The sequence below is a fragment of the Zeugodacus cucurbitae genome, chromosome 5 (genome assembly GCF_028554725.1).
Source record: "Zeugodacus cucurbitae isolate PBARC_wt_2022May chromosome 5, idZeuCucr1.2, whole genome shotgun sequence".
Taxonomy (NCBI): domain Eukaryota; kingdom Metazoa; phylum Arthropoda; class Insecta; order Diptera; family Tephritidae; genus Zeugodacus; species Zeugodacus cucurbitae.
In genome coordinates, this window is record NC_071670.1 from 11013987 (window position 1) to 11033116 (window position 19130).

Below are 19130 nucleotides of genomic sequence, written 5' to 3' on the forward strand. Positions count from 1 at the left end.
AGTTTCAACTGTTTATAATGTTTCTATATTTATTGTGACTTTCTTCTGTCGTTACATGCAGTATAAAACTATTCCAATTTTTGAGGTTATCCGTAATTTTTGTGGTTAGCTGTTACTTTATTATTTTAGATCTTACTCGCTGATGTTAATTTTTACTCTACTTTTTTTTTAAATGCCTCGAAAGCGGAAATCTGGTCTATCTTATGCGGCCCGGGCCGCAAAAGTTGCACGAAATCAAGAAACTTCGGCTCACGCAGAGCTGAGAAGACAACAACAAGAAGAGCAACAAAGAGTTTTGAGAACAGCTGAAACGCCTCTTCAGGCACGAGTTAGTTTAGAAAGACAAGCTGCACTGCAGACAACTAGAAGAGCAATAGAAACACCAGAACAATCGCAGGTGAGAAGAATTCATAATGCAGACATGCAGACCACGCGCCGCAGAAATTTAATGCGTAATGATTGGGCTGTGTTTAATGGTACTGGGTTTCAATATGATCCTTCAATTGAATAACATGATCATCTATTAATTGTTATTGGCTCAATGAATAAAAAATGTCAGTACTGCGATGCTTTTAAATGGAAAGATGAAACTGCTGGAATGTGCTGTTCCGGTGGTAAAGTTTAATAATAATAAGTACTTCATATCCTGTAGAGTTTTTGAATTCACTTGAACTATCGGGTGTACAGTCACATAAATTTCAATTGCAACTAAATGTACCAGTAATGCTTATGCGAAATCTAGATGCTCCTCGGCTATGTAATGGAACAAAGCTTCGGATAACAAAATTTGGACAAAACATACTTGGTGCTACTATATTAATAGGTGTCGGTAAGGGAAATAGTGTTATAATACCTAGGATACCGGATACCTCGGATATATTTTAACATTTGTTGTTGCATTTCAATAAGCATATATTAAAGTGTTGAAACTTCTGTTTGTAGTAATTTTTAAAAATTGTTGATCTTAGCCAAACAATCAAATTTAGTTATCATATTGACTCATTTTTATTATTATACCCTTGCCCTTTATCTCTCATACTTATTTAATGACTCCACTGCGGGCGAAGCCGCGGGTAAAAAGCTAGTATTCTACATAAATACAAGTACTTGGCAATTGACACTTTTAATCTGGCAAAGCAGTGATTTTTTTGATGATAATGAATGTAAAAGACAAAAATAATAAATAAAACGTTAGTTAAACGAAATTGATAGAAAATAAGAAAATATGGTGAGAGCCCAATGCGTATGAGTAATATTGTAATAGAACTATAAATATATATTTTACGAATACTCATATTGTAAAGCTGCCAGCTATCAATATAGATGAGAAAAATTAATAAAAAAACGACAGCTCCAAAAAATTGCTAAAATATAAGAAAATATAAATTGAGTGCATCACTGCGTATGAGTAACATTTTAATGGATATTATTGAAATATCAAAATATTTCTATATAAGTACCGATATTTATAGCAGTTGAAGATATTATTACAAAATTTAGAAAATTATTGTTAAAATTCATAAAAACGAAATAAATATCATAAGAACGCCACTGCGAATGAGTAACATTTTAATAAAATAACGAAAAATTTCTATACGTATTGACATTTTTCTCAATTTTAGTTTCGATTTTAGAAAAAAAATAAAATAAATAAGCAATATTAATGAGAATCAACTAAATATAAAATATAAATGAAAACACCATTGCGTATGCGTAAAATTTTAACCAAAAAAATATATCTTTTATTATAAACAAAATTAATTTTAATGAAAAAAGTTAATCATAGTACGCCCAGAGTATATTTTTATATTCTGCTACACTTCCTAGAACATATAATATATTTGTGGTAAGGGCTTCAAAGTGCTCGTCATTTCCATACTTTTTTCCTAGCATAAGCGTATATTCTAGATTATATCTTCCACTTAGTATTTCCTCAAAGTTCGCATTCACCCTTATTTTTAAAATTACCATTACCAATGCACTCATATTAGCTTTACAAAAAGTTATGGGCACTTGCTGTGTGCAGTAGCAAGCACAAAAAAAAATATATAAAATAATAACAGTATAGCAGAAAGTTTTTAACTTTTTCAGGGGTTTTATTTATTTTTTAAAATCAATTTTAATTCTAGAATTTTAATATTTTTTTTAAATATGTCTTATGATAATATGATAAAAAATGTATCAGTTTTATAAATACATTGCGATTTTAAATATATTTTACATTTAATTTTTTAATATTTTAATGTAAAAATTGTATGCAAAAAATTAAATTTGTTAATCTTTTTTTTAATTATGAAATTTTAAAAATTTTTTCTTGAAAATTAATTTTTTTAACTATAAAAACTTTAAGCAAAAAATTAAATTTGTTATTAATGATATTAAATTCCTCTTTTTTTTTATTTTCTATTTTATTTTTGAACAATTTTTTTTTACTAACATTCCACTGTGCAGCTAGAAATGGTCAAAGTGCAAGGATGCTGAGCATATGAAAAAGTTTATAGCAAAACTGATATGCTTATGTACATATCTAAGTTACTTGGCAAACGTTGGAAAAATAATGGAAACTTGTTAACGAGTTTCTAAGAAATTATTAAAAATAAAATATTTAAAGAAAAATTACGAACAATATCTATGTGGAGAATAAAATTAATTTGCTTTGTGGAATAAAAAGAGATCTCTTTACATTCCACAAAGCAAATTAATTTTCGTTTAAATTGTAAAATATTTTAAAATTTTCTAGAATATCAAATTAAAATCTAAGTAATTTGTCAAAAGATATCAATATTTTACCTTAAAATTATTTTTATACACTTCAATTTTTTCTACAACCTTTTTAATACTTACTCTATTAAGATCAACAAAAAAATCTGGTTTAAATATTTATTCTTAGCACTGACTTCAAGAAATTTAAAAAACTCCATGATTAATGACTTCAATATTGCATTAGGTAAGTGTGAGCAAACAGCTTGTAGATAGTTATAGCGTTGCCACCTTTTTTACAATACATACTCATACTTTTTGCATGCAGTGATTAACTTCTTGAACTCGTAAGAATTGACATTTCATGCTGCTCCACCGCCATTTCAGCAATATGCTAAGAGATTATTTAAATGAACTTTAGAACAGTCAGTTTTAGCATAACTAATCTGTAGAGTTAAGCAGTAGAATTGAAGCTAAGTGGGGATGAGGAAGTGTCCAAAAGTTGGAAGTGAAGTAGATGGTTTAAAGTAGTTTATAAAGCGAAAAGTGTAAAATAAGATGGTTTAATTTTGGAGGATGGGATCATGTGTAGAAGTTCACGTAAGTGAGGAAAGTTTTTGATTGTCATTCACTTGGGAGTGGCCAGAAACGATTCTTCTCCACATGACTCAAGCAGCTCACGACTTCCGGTTTTAGACCAAGTATCCTCTATTACAGCGGCCATATAAAGGAGCGCAAATGAGGTGTTGGATTTGTGGTGGTCCGTCGCCGAGTCCTGGCATTCACCCGCAATTCAATCCGCATAAAAGCGAGGTTCTTCAACATATCGTTTATTTGCGCCCCCGCCCCAACGGAAGAGAAGGACGATGTGACCAAAGATGCTTTCTATGAGCGCCTAGAACGCACCTATGAGCGCTGAACCCGCCACGATGTAAAAGTCGTGCTTGGCGATTTTAACGCCAGGGTGGGTAAAGAAGGTGTCTTTGGCACAACAGTCGGAAAATTCAGCCTCCATGACGAAACATCGCCAAACGGCCTGAGGCTGATCGACTTCGTTGTGTCGTAATATGTTAAATAATAATATGTGTAAATATGTAAAATATTTTATTTATCTATAAAATTTTTAAATAAAAAAATTTCAAAATTTATATTTATAATGTTTTTAAACAATAAATTAAAAAAAAAATTAATAATAAAAAAATATTATTTATAATATTTTCTGTATTTGAATGATATTTTCTAGTTTTTAATAAATAATTTGATTTTTCAGGTTGAATTCTAATTTTTTTTGTTTCTAGATTGCTGAATTGTCTGTCTTTTATATTTATAACACATTCGTATTTTAACACACCAGAGACATAGAAATTGCATGTCACACTGTGAACAGCGTTTTTATGTAATTTATATATTTCTCTTTTCATTTCTAATGCGGTGTGGGTGTTATGAATTGCGGTTGGAAATGATACAAAGTTGAAAAAAATATAAATTTTAAGAACATTTAAAAATGTTAGTAAACGAATATAAGTAACAAATTTATTAATTTTTTCCATGTTTTCCAAAAATATACCAAATATATGCTATTGAGAATAGCTTTTTGAGAATGGCGACTTATTAAAATATTTTTTTTCTAATTTTTGTATTAGATTATATTTAAATTTTCTATGTTATCATAAAATATTCCAATTTAAAAAATTATATATTTTTTTTATCTAAAACTGTTTTACTATCTCAATTAATAGAAACTTCGTAATTTTATCGCAAGTCAGCTTAAAAATATATTTTAAATATTTTAAACTGTTTTCAAATAAAATTTATTTTAAAAATTTTATTGAACAATTAAAATATGTATTCCAAAAATAGCTGAAAGCTATTAAATTTCTGTACACCTCCGCTTTTATAGTAAAACTCAATGAAAGTAACACGCTTTAATATTTTTTCATTTATTATATTTTTTTATAATCGCTAAATGATTTTGTCATGTCAACATTGACAGCTAATCCTGTGTTTAATTATTCAACAGCTTTTTCTAAAGTTAAATTGAGGTAGCTAACCATGCATGCGTCGATGTGGTTGTGACTACGCAAAAAATAGGAATTCAAGCACACACACATTCATAGAAACGCTTTCATTTTTAAATTTGTATGTACATTCACAGCATAAATTTACTCTTTTCTGTAAATTCGTATACTGGAGCGTTGACTTCTATTATTTTCCACATAAATTTTTTATACTCGTCTGGCCATGTCGACTGCGATATTAAAAATTTAGCATTGATTGATGCATATTAAATTAAAATAAAAAATAATTTAATCCGAAACATATTGGATACCCAAAATTTACATTCCACAAAAATATAAAAAATGAAGCGCTTCCATAATACCGCTTGTTAAAATATTTGCAAACAATGGCTTATAAATTAAAAAATATGTAATATTTTTAATAATATATAAATTTGTTTATTTTAAATATATAGAAACTCGATGAAGTCTTCTTATGAAATAGTTTACCGAAAAAAATTTAATTCGAGTATACTATCTATTCCCCTATCAATGCTACTCTGCCTATCTGTGGTAATGAAAATTTTATGTGTAAAAATACCGCATTGCATACTTTACGTCGCTTCAACAAAAACAAATCCTCTGAAAGTAGGCCCAAAATAATATTTATGAAAAGAGGAAGCTTTCTAACTTTTTTCCACATAAAATTCAGCAGACTGGTGCAATGAAACACATCTAAGCCACCCATAAGCTTAAAAGTAAGCATGTTAACGTAATCGGAGGAATATTTCAATTTGTTTGTAGTTTGCTGGTATTAGTAATCATGCACGCCAGGTATAACATGGAATTGCAGTTAATTTATCATGCAGGAGCTTTTAAATGCAGGTCACCATTTGTTTGAATATCTATGAAAGCGTAAAAACTTTGGCCTATCTTTAGGCGCTGCGCACATTAATGTTGACACAAACTTTTGAAAAGGGATACAATCACATATTTTTGCTTGTTGCCAGGCTGGCTAATTAGGCAACATTAGTTGACACCGCATCAGAGCATACTCACTTTTCTTCCTTCATTTAGCTGTGCCTAGCTTTTCTATCCTTTGCAAAGTGTTTGGAAGGAAATGTGACAGGAAACATCCAATCTCGATAATAAATGAGCGCAATTGCGAATGCTCGAGAAATGATTTATGAAGCGTTATTATGCCTTGTATCCCTTTTTTGAACTCGAAATGTAAGAAAAGTAGACTTTGATTTTTTTGCTTCACTGCAGACAAGGTCAGTGGCATCATATGCCTGCCGCAGATTTGCTTAATTGGTTTATTATGATGAGTGTGAAAAAGAGCTGGAAGATAGACAAGTGCATAAAGAAAAACTCCATTATAGTTTGGTGAATTAAACTTATTCCGTCTGGGTGACCTTGACTGACTTTATCAAAATTGCCACAATTTTTTAATTTCTAGAGGAGGTTTTTTTAATTCACATATGGAGTATTGTAGTATTTCTGTCATTCATGATTAAAAGCGAATACGATGTCGTTGTTGGTATGTGTTAACGAAAAAGAGAGGCTCAAGATCAGATTAAATGTTTAAGCTCTTAAAGCGTATGCAGAAAGAGATCTTCTAAGCTGTTAAAGTTATTTAAGAAATACAGGGTTTCGATAATCACATTTTTTCGAATTCTGAATGGGAAGATAATACTCATATCTTTAAGGTTTCGATGTGGATCTCAGCTTAGTATAATTGTTTGACTATATTGTCTTTCCGATAGACCTCTAAATCTGTCTAGAAAAAGTTGAGATTTATTACCAGCAGTTTTTTCATTACTGAAAATATAAGTTAAAAAATAGGCAATATTCCGGAGTTGTGCTGTGAACTTCGGCTTCCATTTGTTTATAGCAATTTCTTTGTCCGTCCTAAAAGGCATAAAAGGCTTATTTTAAGGAAGATAGGACTTACCGGCAGCTTATTTTGAAAATAAGATAGGGTTTACGGATATCTTTTTCCATGGTTGAACTCGGTTGAGATTTCAGACATGCCAGATGGATTTTTGAATTAATCAGTACTGACATAGCTGCCCAAACCAGTAAATAAAATCCACCTTGATCATAAAATCAATAGCAACACCTCCGCGCTCATAATAAGCTGTCAATCGTAAGAGTGTTGCCAAGTTTAACAGGCTAAACATAAAGATGGACGTTCGGTGCTCGTGGTACAGTATATATGCTCTTCATTATATGCCATGACGTAGCAATATTGCTTTTTCGACAAAATGAGTAGTTCATCGCCCGCTGTGTTGAACTGAAATGACTGCCGAAAATTGCATGTTTTGTATTCTTTGGTAATGCATTATTCGCTGCATAGTGTCGCCACTATATATGCATATACATGCTGAAATGAATTTGCAAGCGCAGTGTCACGCGACGAGGCTTTGTGTATGTCAACGCGCAGAGGCGACAAGCAATTAAATAGAACTGCGGGTCATTGTTGTTACACGTTGTTTTTTTTTGGTTTCTTTGTCGACTTGTAGTTACATAGCATATGACATGACACGCAATAAATTGGCAACATTGTTGGCTGTCCCTAAAGCTCGCAACACAGTTGGCTGCTGTTCTGAGGTGCAATAGCAGTCCTATAAGGACATATGTGTACAATTTATAAATAAAATTACATATTTACTACATATGTATGTAGTGATATGCTCAATTATTCATAAAAATATGTGCATTTTTATAAATGGTATACGAAATATAATAATTTGAAAATATTTCATCGATTGACCGTTTGCTACAGAGCAATCAACATTTTTTGTTGTTTTTTAAATTTGTTCGACTGTTACTGGCATGTTTTCACCTCAATTATACAATTAAACTCGAAAAAGCTGTGCTCAATTTATGTATTGTCAGTCAAAAGGAAATGCGAAAAAATAATTCATAAACCCATATATTTTTTGAAAATTGTATTTTCACAGTGACTGATGGCGAAAGCTCTTTGGAATTTTAGGCAACAGTATCCACATAAATTATATCAATTTTAGATGGAATCACTTACAAAAAAAATAAAATACTATAAGTGATTCCAAATTCAAAACTGAAAGTTTATTATATTCCGCCTTTGTCCCATTTTTATATATCTATCTTATCTACTCAGTCAATTTATAACATACATTTAGGCGAAAATATTCGTATTATTTTGTTCGCTCATACCAACGATTGTGTACCTTTTCAACGGTTTATAAATGCTGATATGCGAATACTTAAAGATATAATATATGAAGTTCAAGTGTTATCCTTTATTCGATCGAAGAGCATTTCAGATGTTTATGTTATTTTAACTGAGACTTTCTTTCAAACTGAAAGGTTTTGTAAGGTACGTTGCCTTAAACCTATGAAATCACTGGTATTACAAAGTAGAAACTCTCTGAAATATTGACAAACACTAGCAGTTGCATTTTTCTTCTTCTTGACTGGTGTAGACACCGCTTACTCGGTTATAGCCGAGTCCACAACAGTGCGCCACGCATCTCTCCTTTTGGCAGTTTGGCGCCAATTGGTAACACCAAGTGAAGCCAGGTCCTTCTCCACCTGGTCCTTCCAACGGAGTGGAGGTCTCCCTCTTCCTCGGCTTTCACAAGTGGGAAACATCGCATCGAAAACTTTCAGAGCTGGAGCACTTTCATCCATTCGAACAACATGACCTAGCCAGCGTAGCCGCTGTGTTTTTATTCGCTGGACTATGTCAATGCCGTCGAATAACACATACAGCTCATCATACCATCATCTGTGGTATTCGCCGTTGCCAATGTTTAGGAACCGTAAATCTTGCGCAAAACATTTCTCTCGAATACTCCTAGGCCGTCTCATCGGAAGTTGACATCGTCTACACTTCTGAAAAGAGACCTGTAGAGTTTTGTTTTTGTTCGTCGAGAGAGGACTTTACTTTTCAATTGCCTACTTAGTCCATAGTAGCACCTTTTGGCAAGAGTGATTCTGCGTTGGATTTCGAGGCTGACATTTTTATTGGTGTTGATGCTGGTTCCCATATAGACGAAATTATCTACGACTTCAAAGTTATGACTGTCAACAGTGACGTGGGAGCCAATACGCGAATGCGCTGACTGTTTGTTTGATGACAGGAGATATTTGGTCTTGTTCTCATCCACCTTAAAACCCTTCTGCTTCCCTATCCAGGCGAGAAAAAGCAGAACTAACGGCGCTCGTGTTGCTTCCAATGACATCGATATCATCGGCGTACGCCAGTAGCTGTACAATTGTACCTTCTCTATTGAGCTCTGCAGCTCGTATTATTTTCTCCAGCATCAAGCTAAAGAAGTCACACAATAGAGATATTATTCAGTTGTATTCTGCTTACTTAAAATAAACTCAAATTAGGTAGCTTGTCAACAATTTTTTTTTTCATCTTGATCCTCTATCTGTGTTCCGTTCGTGTGTCATTTCTAGTACACAGATTTCTACTCACTTCCTAGTACAAGGTAAACTTTTCAATGCTCATTGTTCATTTTTTTAATATTTCCGTTCTCTTGTTTTTTGCCATTACTTTCTTCTTACTTGTAATTGGCGCAACACAACAATTGAATTAGGTAATAAAGTTAATTTTAATATCCTGTGGAAAAGTCTCTGAAACGAAAAGAACGCAGTAAACACTTTCTAATGACTATGGGCACTTGAAAGTTTTCATTTCGGACGTTACAAGCAAATTCATAACAAAATAAGTTTCATGGCCAAATGTTACAATATTTGTATTTCTATTTTGTACTTATGCTTGCTTTCTTTATTTTATACAGTTTCTATCGTTTTTTGGTGACTTGTTCACTTTTTACTCTCGCCTAATATTTATTATAATTGTGCTTCTGAGCGTGTCCTTGAAATGTTTGAAGCAACAAATGTTCAAATGACCATGTTAGGGAGAAGAAATGTGCCTTTTTAATTCTAAACTGGTATGATTTTTGTCAGTCTGAATTATGACATTATTTACAAAGGAAAGGTTCGCTTATGTGCTCTACAGTGGAGTGATTTTCAATGATTTTAAGACACTTTTGTAGAGATTTTAGTCTCTCTGCAACTGCGTATGTGTTAGTGGCTGGTGTACTAACTATAAGACATTTTCTTAAAAATTTAATTAATTTTTTTTTAAGTAAACCTCAAATAAGATGCGCTACTTTATGAATTCCAGTTCATAGTTTTAATATGGCAATGTACATTTTTAAAATAAATTAGGAAAGTTATATGCTGTAAAGTCGTTTCTAATTATAAGACATACCACCACTGTATGTTGTTCAAATATTCATCACACACTTAGCAGTCATTCTCCATTCTCTTTGCAGTTAACATTGCACGCATGCTGGACTTATATTGCACTGTTAAATTAACAGTCATAGAAAGTGAGAGCCATGCTGCGAAGAGAACGTGATATATTTACAGTTATAATTTGTGGTAAGTGAAATGCTTTGAAATTCAAATAAAATGTATTCTGACTGTTATCATGATTGATCATTAAATTATTTAATGATTATTAAATGATATGGAAGATCATGCAGACTTTATTAGTTCTTTAAGATTTGGGCCATAACTGCGATGGTTGCGCTGAAGAAATTTGAAGCAAATTTCATATGAAGACCGTCCGTCTTATGAAGTCCAATGCCTATGTTTGATAGGAAGACCTCCGATTACTAAAACCTATTGTTTGAGTTAAATAATTCGGAAATGAGCTTGAGTTGATTGAACGTCTAATTTAAGATGCATTGAGAGATTGGCTGACATTTAGTTCTTCCGACTTTCTCTTTAAAACCTACTTGTATTTTCATTTTCCTTCATTCGCCTCATTTCGCAACACATGCACACTTTCCGCTTGGCAATCCTGCCCATTTATCAATTAAATTCCAATCACAGTTGCTACTGTCTCATACCGCATTCACAACATTCGGCATTATTTGCCATAGAAAACGCATCCATTCTAACAACCATTTGAAGGCGATGACCACAACACTATCTTCCTGGCCCAACTAATTGTGCAATGCACACACACATACACAGAAACTCATCGCACATTAAGTATTGGCAGACGAAATTCATTGTACGGCCAACAAATTCTGCGCAGTTTTGCGAAGTTCGGGCGCGCCAAAGCGATAACCACAGTTTCGAATGTCAGTTAGTGGGACAATAAATGTCGGGTTGGCTCTTCTTGTCCTTGGGAGCAATTTATTAGGCGCGCATAAGAATACAGAGTTTGGCTGCAACGTGCGGCGCCGCCAACGGACATGCAGCAATGATGGACGTGTAGCGAGGAACAAGTAGCAGTCTTGCAGGCTGTGATATGTAAATATGAGTTTTTTTTACTTTGAAGAGTATAAAAACAACTGTGTTCATCTCATGCAAAAAAGGAAATCCAAACAAATTTGTTAGTCGAAGCTGTTAGCCGGATTGTACAAGTTCAATTACAAACACTTTAGATAAACGATTATCAAGAGTAGTGTTTAAAAGTTCACGTTTAATATGAGATCCTTGACTTGGTCTACATAAATTTAAACTCCACTTACAACGATTCTATCTTTTACTGAGTCAAAGAAGATATTACAGAAAGAAACTTTCCAATAGAATTTTTTTAGAGATCTGGTATTTAAATATAGAGTTTATTTTTCTGGAGAGTTTATTTTGATTTATTGGAATGAACTTTTTTCACAGATCTCATTTCGTCTTTTTGGATTATCCTTACAGCGTTTTGCTTTTTATTTCGCTTTGGCTATTTTACCGTGCTCGTTTTTTCTCACTCTCTTTTTCTATTCTTTCTTTCTCTGTTTCCTCTTTTTCTCATGTATATCTTAAAGATTGCCATTCGCTTTCTCGGGCCTTTGACGTTATATTACGATCTTTTTAAGATCCTATATTCTATGTAATTTCAAGGCTACTAAAAGCAATGTGAATTGATCTCTTATTTATATATTGTGACCGCTTGTATAACTTAAAAAGTAGCTCTCTTAAGGTTGGCATTGGAAATCCTTCTGATTTTTTGTTACTAAATTTCGGATCTAACCTAACTTTATATCTTTGAAGAATAGAGAGATAATTACCGGCTTCGAAACCTTTCTCTGAGAGGTGTGTGTCCATTTTGGTATTCAGAGGGAATGAAGGACCTTTTAGCTACATTATCATTAGGCACACATTGCCTGGCATGCTCTTAATTTCCGGAATTAGCTATATTCATATGAATGTGTTACTGTACTTGTTTCTAATATTGTCTCCCAGCTGTGCTACATATTTTCGTACTAATCATGGATTTCCTATTTATTGTTTTGATTTGTTGTGACAGGGTTGACACATTGTGAATGTTAAAGTAATCTGTAATATCTACTTTTTGAACTTTCTTTCGCAGCCGAAAAGTTCCTACCTTATATACCTACACACCTACCTTATATATGTACACATATACTACATAAGTGCCTTATAAAGTACATACACGTAAAGAAAAATTCTTAACCGAACTAATTTTATAAAAGCATATTTTGATCTACATATGTAAGTGCGTACTTGCATATATATATGCTATTTGTTCTGCATGTGTGTATATTGTATATATGTTAGTGTCGTTGGCTTCGTATGCCCACTCATGTCTTGTTCGCTGTACTTCAACTCTTGCTGTCAAAGTTTTCGTTATTGATTTGAAAGTATCGCAAAGTTATTTGACTCTTCTGGCTATACAAATACAGATATATACTCTATAGATAATACTATATATATATACAAACATATATACATATATATGAGTGTGCTCCCACTCACTTACTTGCATTTGTTTTTGTACTTTAGAAACTTAGACTTTTTTATGTGGCTGCATATTTGATTGTAAGTGATGTATGTGTGTGTACGTGTGCATTTCTTGAGTTCAAAAAATTATTAAATTGCATGTTATTGGAATATTACAAAAACGTAACCAATATTCATGTTTGCAAAAACGGAAAAATACAAAAAAAGAACAATCAAATATATTCAGTGGTAAGTTGTTCGAAAATTGGAGGGGAGATCTCAAAACTCAGCGTAATGAAAAAAATAAACAAAATTTTATTTTTGGTTTTTGAAAATTTATATTAGGCAAATTAATATTTATTACAAAAAAAGTTGAAAATTTTGTTAAACATTTTATAGTATATATATTAAAAAATGAAATAAAAAATATAAAAATATTTTAAGTGGTAAACAAAATTTTATCTGCATAATGTCGAAATACAGTGGAACTTCCATAACTCGAAGATCTCCATAACTCGAATTTTTAAATTGTCAATAGCGTTTAGAAATCAAATTTCATACAAATTTCATTCCATAACTCAAACTTCCTTAACTTGAAGTTCTCCATAACTCGAACTCTCGAATGGGCAATAGAAGTCAAATTTTATACAATTTTCCTTCCAGAAATCAAATTTTTTTGTGTATTATGGTGATTTGAGTTAGAGAAGTTCCACTCTATTTGTAATAAATTTATAATCAAATTAGATTTCGAATATTTTTGAAGAAAAATTTGTTAGATATTTATTTATTTTTATACTAAATAAAAATAATTATTTTTTCTTCTCATAATTTAAAAAATAAATTTTATTATTTCTAAATGTTATTATTTTTTAAGTTTTTTTTTCAAACGCTAAATTTTTCAAAATTTGGTTTTATTATTAATAAGTTATTTTTAATATTAAAAAACTTTTGTTTTAAATTTTTTTAAATGAATTTTTGCCAAAATTTCATGACAACATTATAAAATAATTATTTAATTTCCAAAAAATTGGTAAAGTGTAATTCCAAAAAGTAGATTTTGCTACCGCACTTGTCCCTTTGAACTAAATATTACCGGCAACATTGCATTTTTCATCATCAAACTTCAAGAACTTTAGCAATATTTGGCGTTTCTTCCTGTCTTATGAATTTTTCTCTCTCGAAATGACAATATTTATAGAACTCCATATTCAGCTTATGCAGAGAGAATCAATAATATGAATTTAGGCGCTCAAGCAAATCTTTGTGTACATGTATAAGTGTGTTCAAGTCGAAGTGCACGCCTTGATAGCACATCATGGTAGTTATCAATTCCAATTACACACACCGTTCGCTGCTTGAGACTCGATAATTTGAAAAGTTATAAAGTTTTGCAGTGTTAAAAGAAAAATACACATACAAACACACGAATACGTGGATACTTTGAGTGTGAGTGACAACACAAACTTGTCAAGAAATTCTATTGGAATAAGAGTGTTGATATATATATGTATATGTATCTATGTATATAAATTCTCTTTTTTGGACATTTAAAATTTCACAAAAAAATTCTTTGCAAAAGTTTAATTTGACTTGAAGACTCTTAACGCGTTGTCAATATGTCATGTTTTTCTCTATGATATTGCTCATTTTTGAAGGAAATTGAAAAGTTTTGGTTTAGATAAATAATGATAGGACATGTAGACTGTAAATTTGTGAGTTAGATTGTTATATGTCTATGTCTTTGCTTTGTTGTACTATTTGTATCAATCTCTCTCTCAATATCTTGTCTTCAGAAATTTGTATGTATTTCATTTCAGTCGACATTTATCTTAATGAGCTTTTCAACTGCTCCAAATACATTTAGCAAAGAACAACAAAACTGAATCAAAAAAAAAAACACTTCATTAAAATTTGTTATTCTAAAAACAACAGCACAATTTAAAAACTTGTTATTACTGAAAAATAATACTATTACCATCTACTTTAATTTCCATTTTAAGTATTTTTATTTAGACACTTTTTTAAATTAAACTTTAGCAGTTGAATGTACACGTTGTTTTCGCTTTTATTTTTGTCAACTATTTACTTCTGTGCAAGGCCGTACATATGTTGCTTTCACTCAAGAAGTTCCGTTAGAAATAATCAAAACAAACTCAAAATACATAAATTTGATGGCATATGCAACTATTTATTTAGCTACAAGCCCAATATATAAACATAGACTTTTTTATTTTTGTCGTATGGGAGGAACCACAATTTGCTGGGGAGATTCTATCCTATCAGAAACCTCAAATCAGTTTAGAAAAATCAGTGCTGTACCCAAAGAAAGCTCCTTAAAGCTTTTTGAGGTTTAATAAAGCTCTTAAGCTCTAGTCATCCAGCTAGTTTACTTGGATCCGTTAGGACTTATCAGCTGCACTTATCTCCATAATTTATAATTTGTATAGCTGTTGTGAGACTTTCTTGGTCTTACAGTTTCTGCCTTTAGATACCAGTTTCAAAGTTAAGAAGATCGCAAACGAGTAGTCATTCTCGTTTTAACTTTCTCAAACATTTATATTTAATCGACACAAATTTACACTTCGTCTGTGATATTCTCCTTCCTTCGTTTTTGTTGGTTTATTAGGCGTAGCAAAGTAAGAAATACCAATTCGAACTCCTTTATGGTGAGGTTAAGTTCACAAAGTCTATGCTCCTGTTAACAGTTTGGAGAAATGTCCTCACTATAAATTCAGAGTACATCGAACGACTTCAAACATATCTAATTTCTCATCATGGTAGATATTCATACTAATCTCAGTCTCCTACTTTATATTACTAAAAGCTGTTCGAGTTCTTCTATAAATATGGACAGTCCGCAACATTCCAATTTCGTTTGTTATTTTCTCAAAAGAACTCGGTTCGAACTTCCTCTCCATCGTGTGTATGTATTTTCTTCAAGGTTAGGTGTATTAGAAAGTAGTGAAATTTGGGTGCCTTCTAAGAGCAATATGTTTATAGAGGTCAAATATATTTGTAAAGCGTTTTAATATCTTGGGTTGAAAAGCCATCTACGCCGTCTTGCAATGGCAGAGAGGTAGACATGTGGGTAGGATCGAGGGCGGATTGTTGGCATATATTTATTGCAGCTTGCATATCAATCGCTTATTCGTCAAGACCGCGCTCGAAACGTTCTAACATGCAGAAATTTAATGTAATCACAACTCGAGTGTGTGAGTAAAGTATGATAATTCTCTAGCACAATCAGTGCAATCATAGAAGGTTTGCTCCGTTTCGCTGTCACTATTCACTTACAATTCATCCACGTTGACCATCATCAATCATTTGGTGGTGCCGCATGAGTGCATTTAATATTATGAAAATTCCATATAGTAGTTGTAGATATGAAGATCTGTATTCCGCTCTCGGAAATTCCTTTCTCCGCTGTCATTAGATTTTCCCTTTATATAGTAAAATATAGTAAAAGAGTCGCTAAAGCTTGATACACTTGTAGACTCAAATTTATCAACTGATTCTAGTTAATTTGGGCGCGCTGAATTCAAATCTGTAATCAGTTTTTTTCAGTCTAGTTTTCATGATATAGCTTTTTTATACCCTCCACTTAACTTATGACCTGAATGTAAACATTACAACATTTTGGGAAATTAAGTAAAATTAAAGTAAAGGAGTTTTTAGAATCGCTAGTTTTAAAACTATTTAAATAGAAAGTAGAAAACATGTAGTAATCATTCCCCTGCATTAAATGTAATCATTAAAGTTGAAATGTACATTCAACGTAATGTTCTCAACTACAATACTTGCTATCAAGTCTTTAACTACTTTGAAGATATTTATTTTGATTTGTATTTTCAGCTTTATTTTTATCTATATTTTTTGATTTCTTATTTGTTATATCCTTGCCGGCTCCGTTGCACTCCATTAACTGCATTTTATTTGCGTATACTTTTATTTACTTTATTTTTATTTGCAATCTGGTTTTCACTTCCATACCCATTTCCGTTACGGAAGAAAAAATAAAAAAAAGAAATAAAAATTCTGATCTGTCGCTTACCTTGTGTGTTTGTATTATAGTTGGGAGAACAATGCTGAATTATGTCCCTCATATGGGCATACATATAGTAAAGATATATACATATAGAAATGTATTTTCCTATTTTTTATTCAAGTTATTTTAGTTTCTATCGTTTTTATTTCTTTCGTTTTGTTTTACATATCTGAAGACTTTCGCGCCGCATGATGTGATTTACTCACGACCTGCTTATTCCAAGGGTGTGTAGTCGTATTTGTTTGCATTTCACTGCATTAGATGTGACTCTCATTGTTTTTATTATTTGTATTTGTCGAAGCAATGGATTACGTGCCCACCAGCTTTTATTTACCCAATATACCTCAATACCTTTGCCCTTTCCTCTCTATCTATGGTACAAGCTGAGCAGATTTTTTTGGTAGCAGGTCTACTTTATATTGGTAAATATTGTGTATGTCGATGTATAATATTATAAATATATACTTTGTAGTACAAGTGGATATCTTCCTTATTCCTTTGTTCTATTACAGTAGTATTTGCATTTCCTTAATTCTATTTTAACTTTTATGCTCTGCAAATACCAATAAAGAAAGAAAGCCAAAATATTCAGTAAATTTCCAATCAATACAACATCAACTATGGACACAAGTTATGAATTTTCTTTGGTAAAAAATAGTCTTTCAATCTCCTGGTTGACTACATAGTTATTTCCTTCACCTGTGGTGAATATGCTCAAACTTCTCATCACTATTATGCTTTAACTACAACAACAATTAATGTTAAAAATTACTAACTTTTTTTATTCAAACTCTTTAATTTAATCTGTTAAAAAATAATCTTCATAGGGTATATCTTTGAAGAATTTCTGCAGCAATTCCTTTACTTTATTTCCTAATGCCTCGTTGATAATTGGAGTTAGATCATCACTGAGTAAGCGCCAGTTGTCGTTCATTACCTGGAGCATGCTCTCAGAGAGCGTTTTATCGCCATTGAAGAGATTTGTCATATCGATGTGAACGCTAGTAAAAAGAGAGATCAAATATTTATAGCTGGCTAGATTTATTGTAATTTATGCTAAGATAGAAAGATAGTAATATCATTTTTAGACAGCCAAATTAATTGATCAATTAAAATTATTATTGAGAAACCCTTTATCATAAGAAGTGGTAAGTTTCACCAGCTGATTAATATTTTTCAGCAGCGACATCTACGGTAGCTTTTTTTTATAAAAAAATTCTGCCAATCGCAGACAAAGAACGTTTATCGTAAGTACAAGAAAAGCTAACTTACTTATCCATTTGGGTTTCAAGTTTAATAGTATCGCCAGACAAAAAATGTTTGCTATCACGCTTCTCCACTTTGAGTGTGGTCGAAAAGCGGGTTTTTACATTGTCCAACACCATCGTGAGTTCACCTTCACCTGTAATAGGCAAGACAAGTATATTGCCATTAATTTTATATTTCGACTTGATGGTGATGCGTGGATTGATATTTTGCGAGACAAGTTTCATTGGTTTGCTGAGATCCTTGCTGAAGCCTCTAAAGATATAGAAAATAAGAAAAATATATACATTGGAAAGTATATTATAATTTCCCAAAAAACTTAAATATATGCACCCCTTTATCCCTACTTACTTAATAGATATGATACGCGCCTTCAATTTTTAATGCACTATTTTTATCACCCAACATTTCGATTTTATCCAACTTCAACGGTTCCAAAGCTGGTATATCCCTTTCAGGCACACCTGTGGCAGCTTTTTTGAACAACTTGTGCGCCTGCTCGATCATGCATTTTTCATCGGCAAAGTGGCATTTCGTAATGGGTTCAGCTGGAAAAATGATGCGAATACTAGTGTGGTTATTTAAATATCAAAGGTCTATATCGATGTAAGATGACTTTTAATGAAATAAAGAAGATCACTTTTGAAGCAAATATTTCAGAATTTTTAAAAATACGTACATATATACGTATATATAGTAGATATGATATATAGTCTATATAATGCCTGTTTAATTAGCAATATGAAGAAATGAGACACCACATAAATATATATTTTTGCTGCAGTCTTCTTTTATAGAGTGTACCACGAAGAACACCTGATCATCTGTCGCGAAACCTGCTTCGATTTTCTGCGGTCTTAGGGTTCCGTACCTCAAATTACACGTGATCTGAAGTTCGAGCTTAAGTGATATTCGTATTTCTTTGGTCTTCTCTTAAAATGAATAGTAGCTCAATGTACATATTTTTAAAAACTGTCTTCTTTTCTCAACCCATTTTCCTCTTCGGCATCACGAAGACTACTTCCGACGAAGTCATTTCCCCTTTTTTCTAAAACCAATATTGTCTGAACGCCACTGAAAGAAAGTTAAGCTTATGGGTCTGAATTCTTTCGAGTAGGTTGGGTTGTTTTTACCTGCCTTTGGTATAAACACAACCCTAGCCTCTCTCCATGAATGCGGTACATAGTCGAACTTCAAGCACCCCCTGAAAATCGTTATTAACCACGGCACAACCAACCATTGAGTTTTTAGTAGCATAGCAGGAATAATTCCATCCGTACCGGGTGATTTAAATGCGTCGAAGGACTGGATTGCCCATTCTATCCTCCGTTCTGTTATAATATTTTCCGGTACACTTACAGCCCTGT

The 19130-nt window shown here is 32.1% G+C and overlaps 1 protein-coding gene across 1 annotated transcript; it reads right to left on the reverse strand.

The window, feature by feature from the left end:
• Window positions 1-17273: 17273 nt before the first annotated feature.
• On the reverse strand, window positions 17274-18833 carry LOC105220508 (circadian clock-controlled protein daywake-like). Its single transcript, XM_054232046.1, has 3 exons — window positions 18115-18833; window positions 17770-18018; window positions 17274-17498 (listed from the first exon to the last, which is right to left on the reverse strand). Exons 2-3 carry the CDS (start codon window positions 17988-17990, stop codon window positions 17297-17299), a joined length of 423 nt encoding a protein of 140 aa, XP_054088021.1. The 5' UTR covers window positions 17991-18018; window positions 18115-18833; the 3' UTR covers window positions 17274-17296.
• Between the last annotated feature and the right edge of the window lie 297 nt (window positions 18834-19130).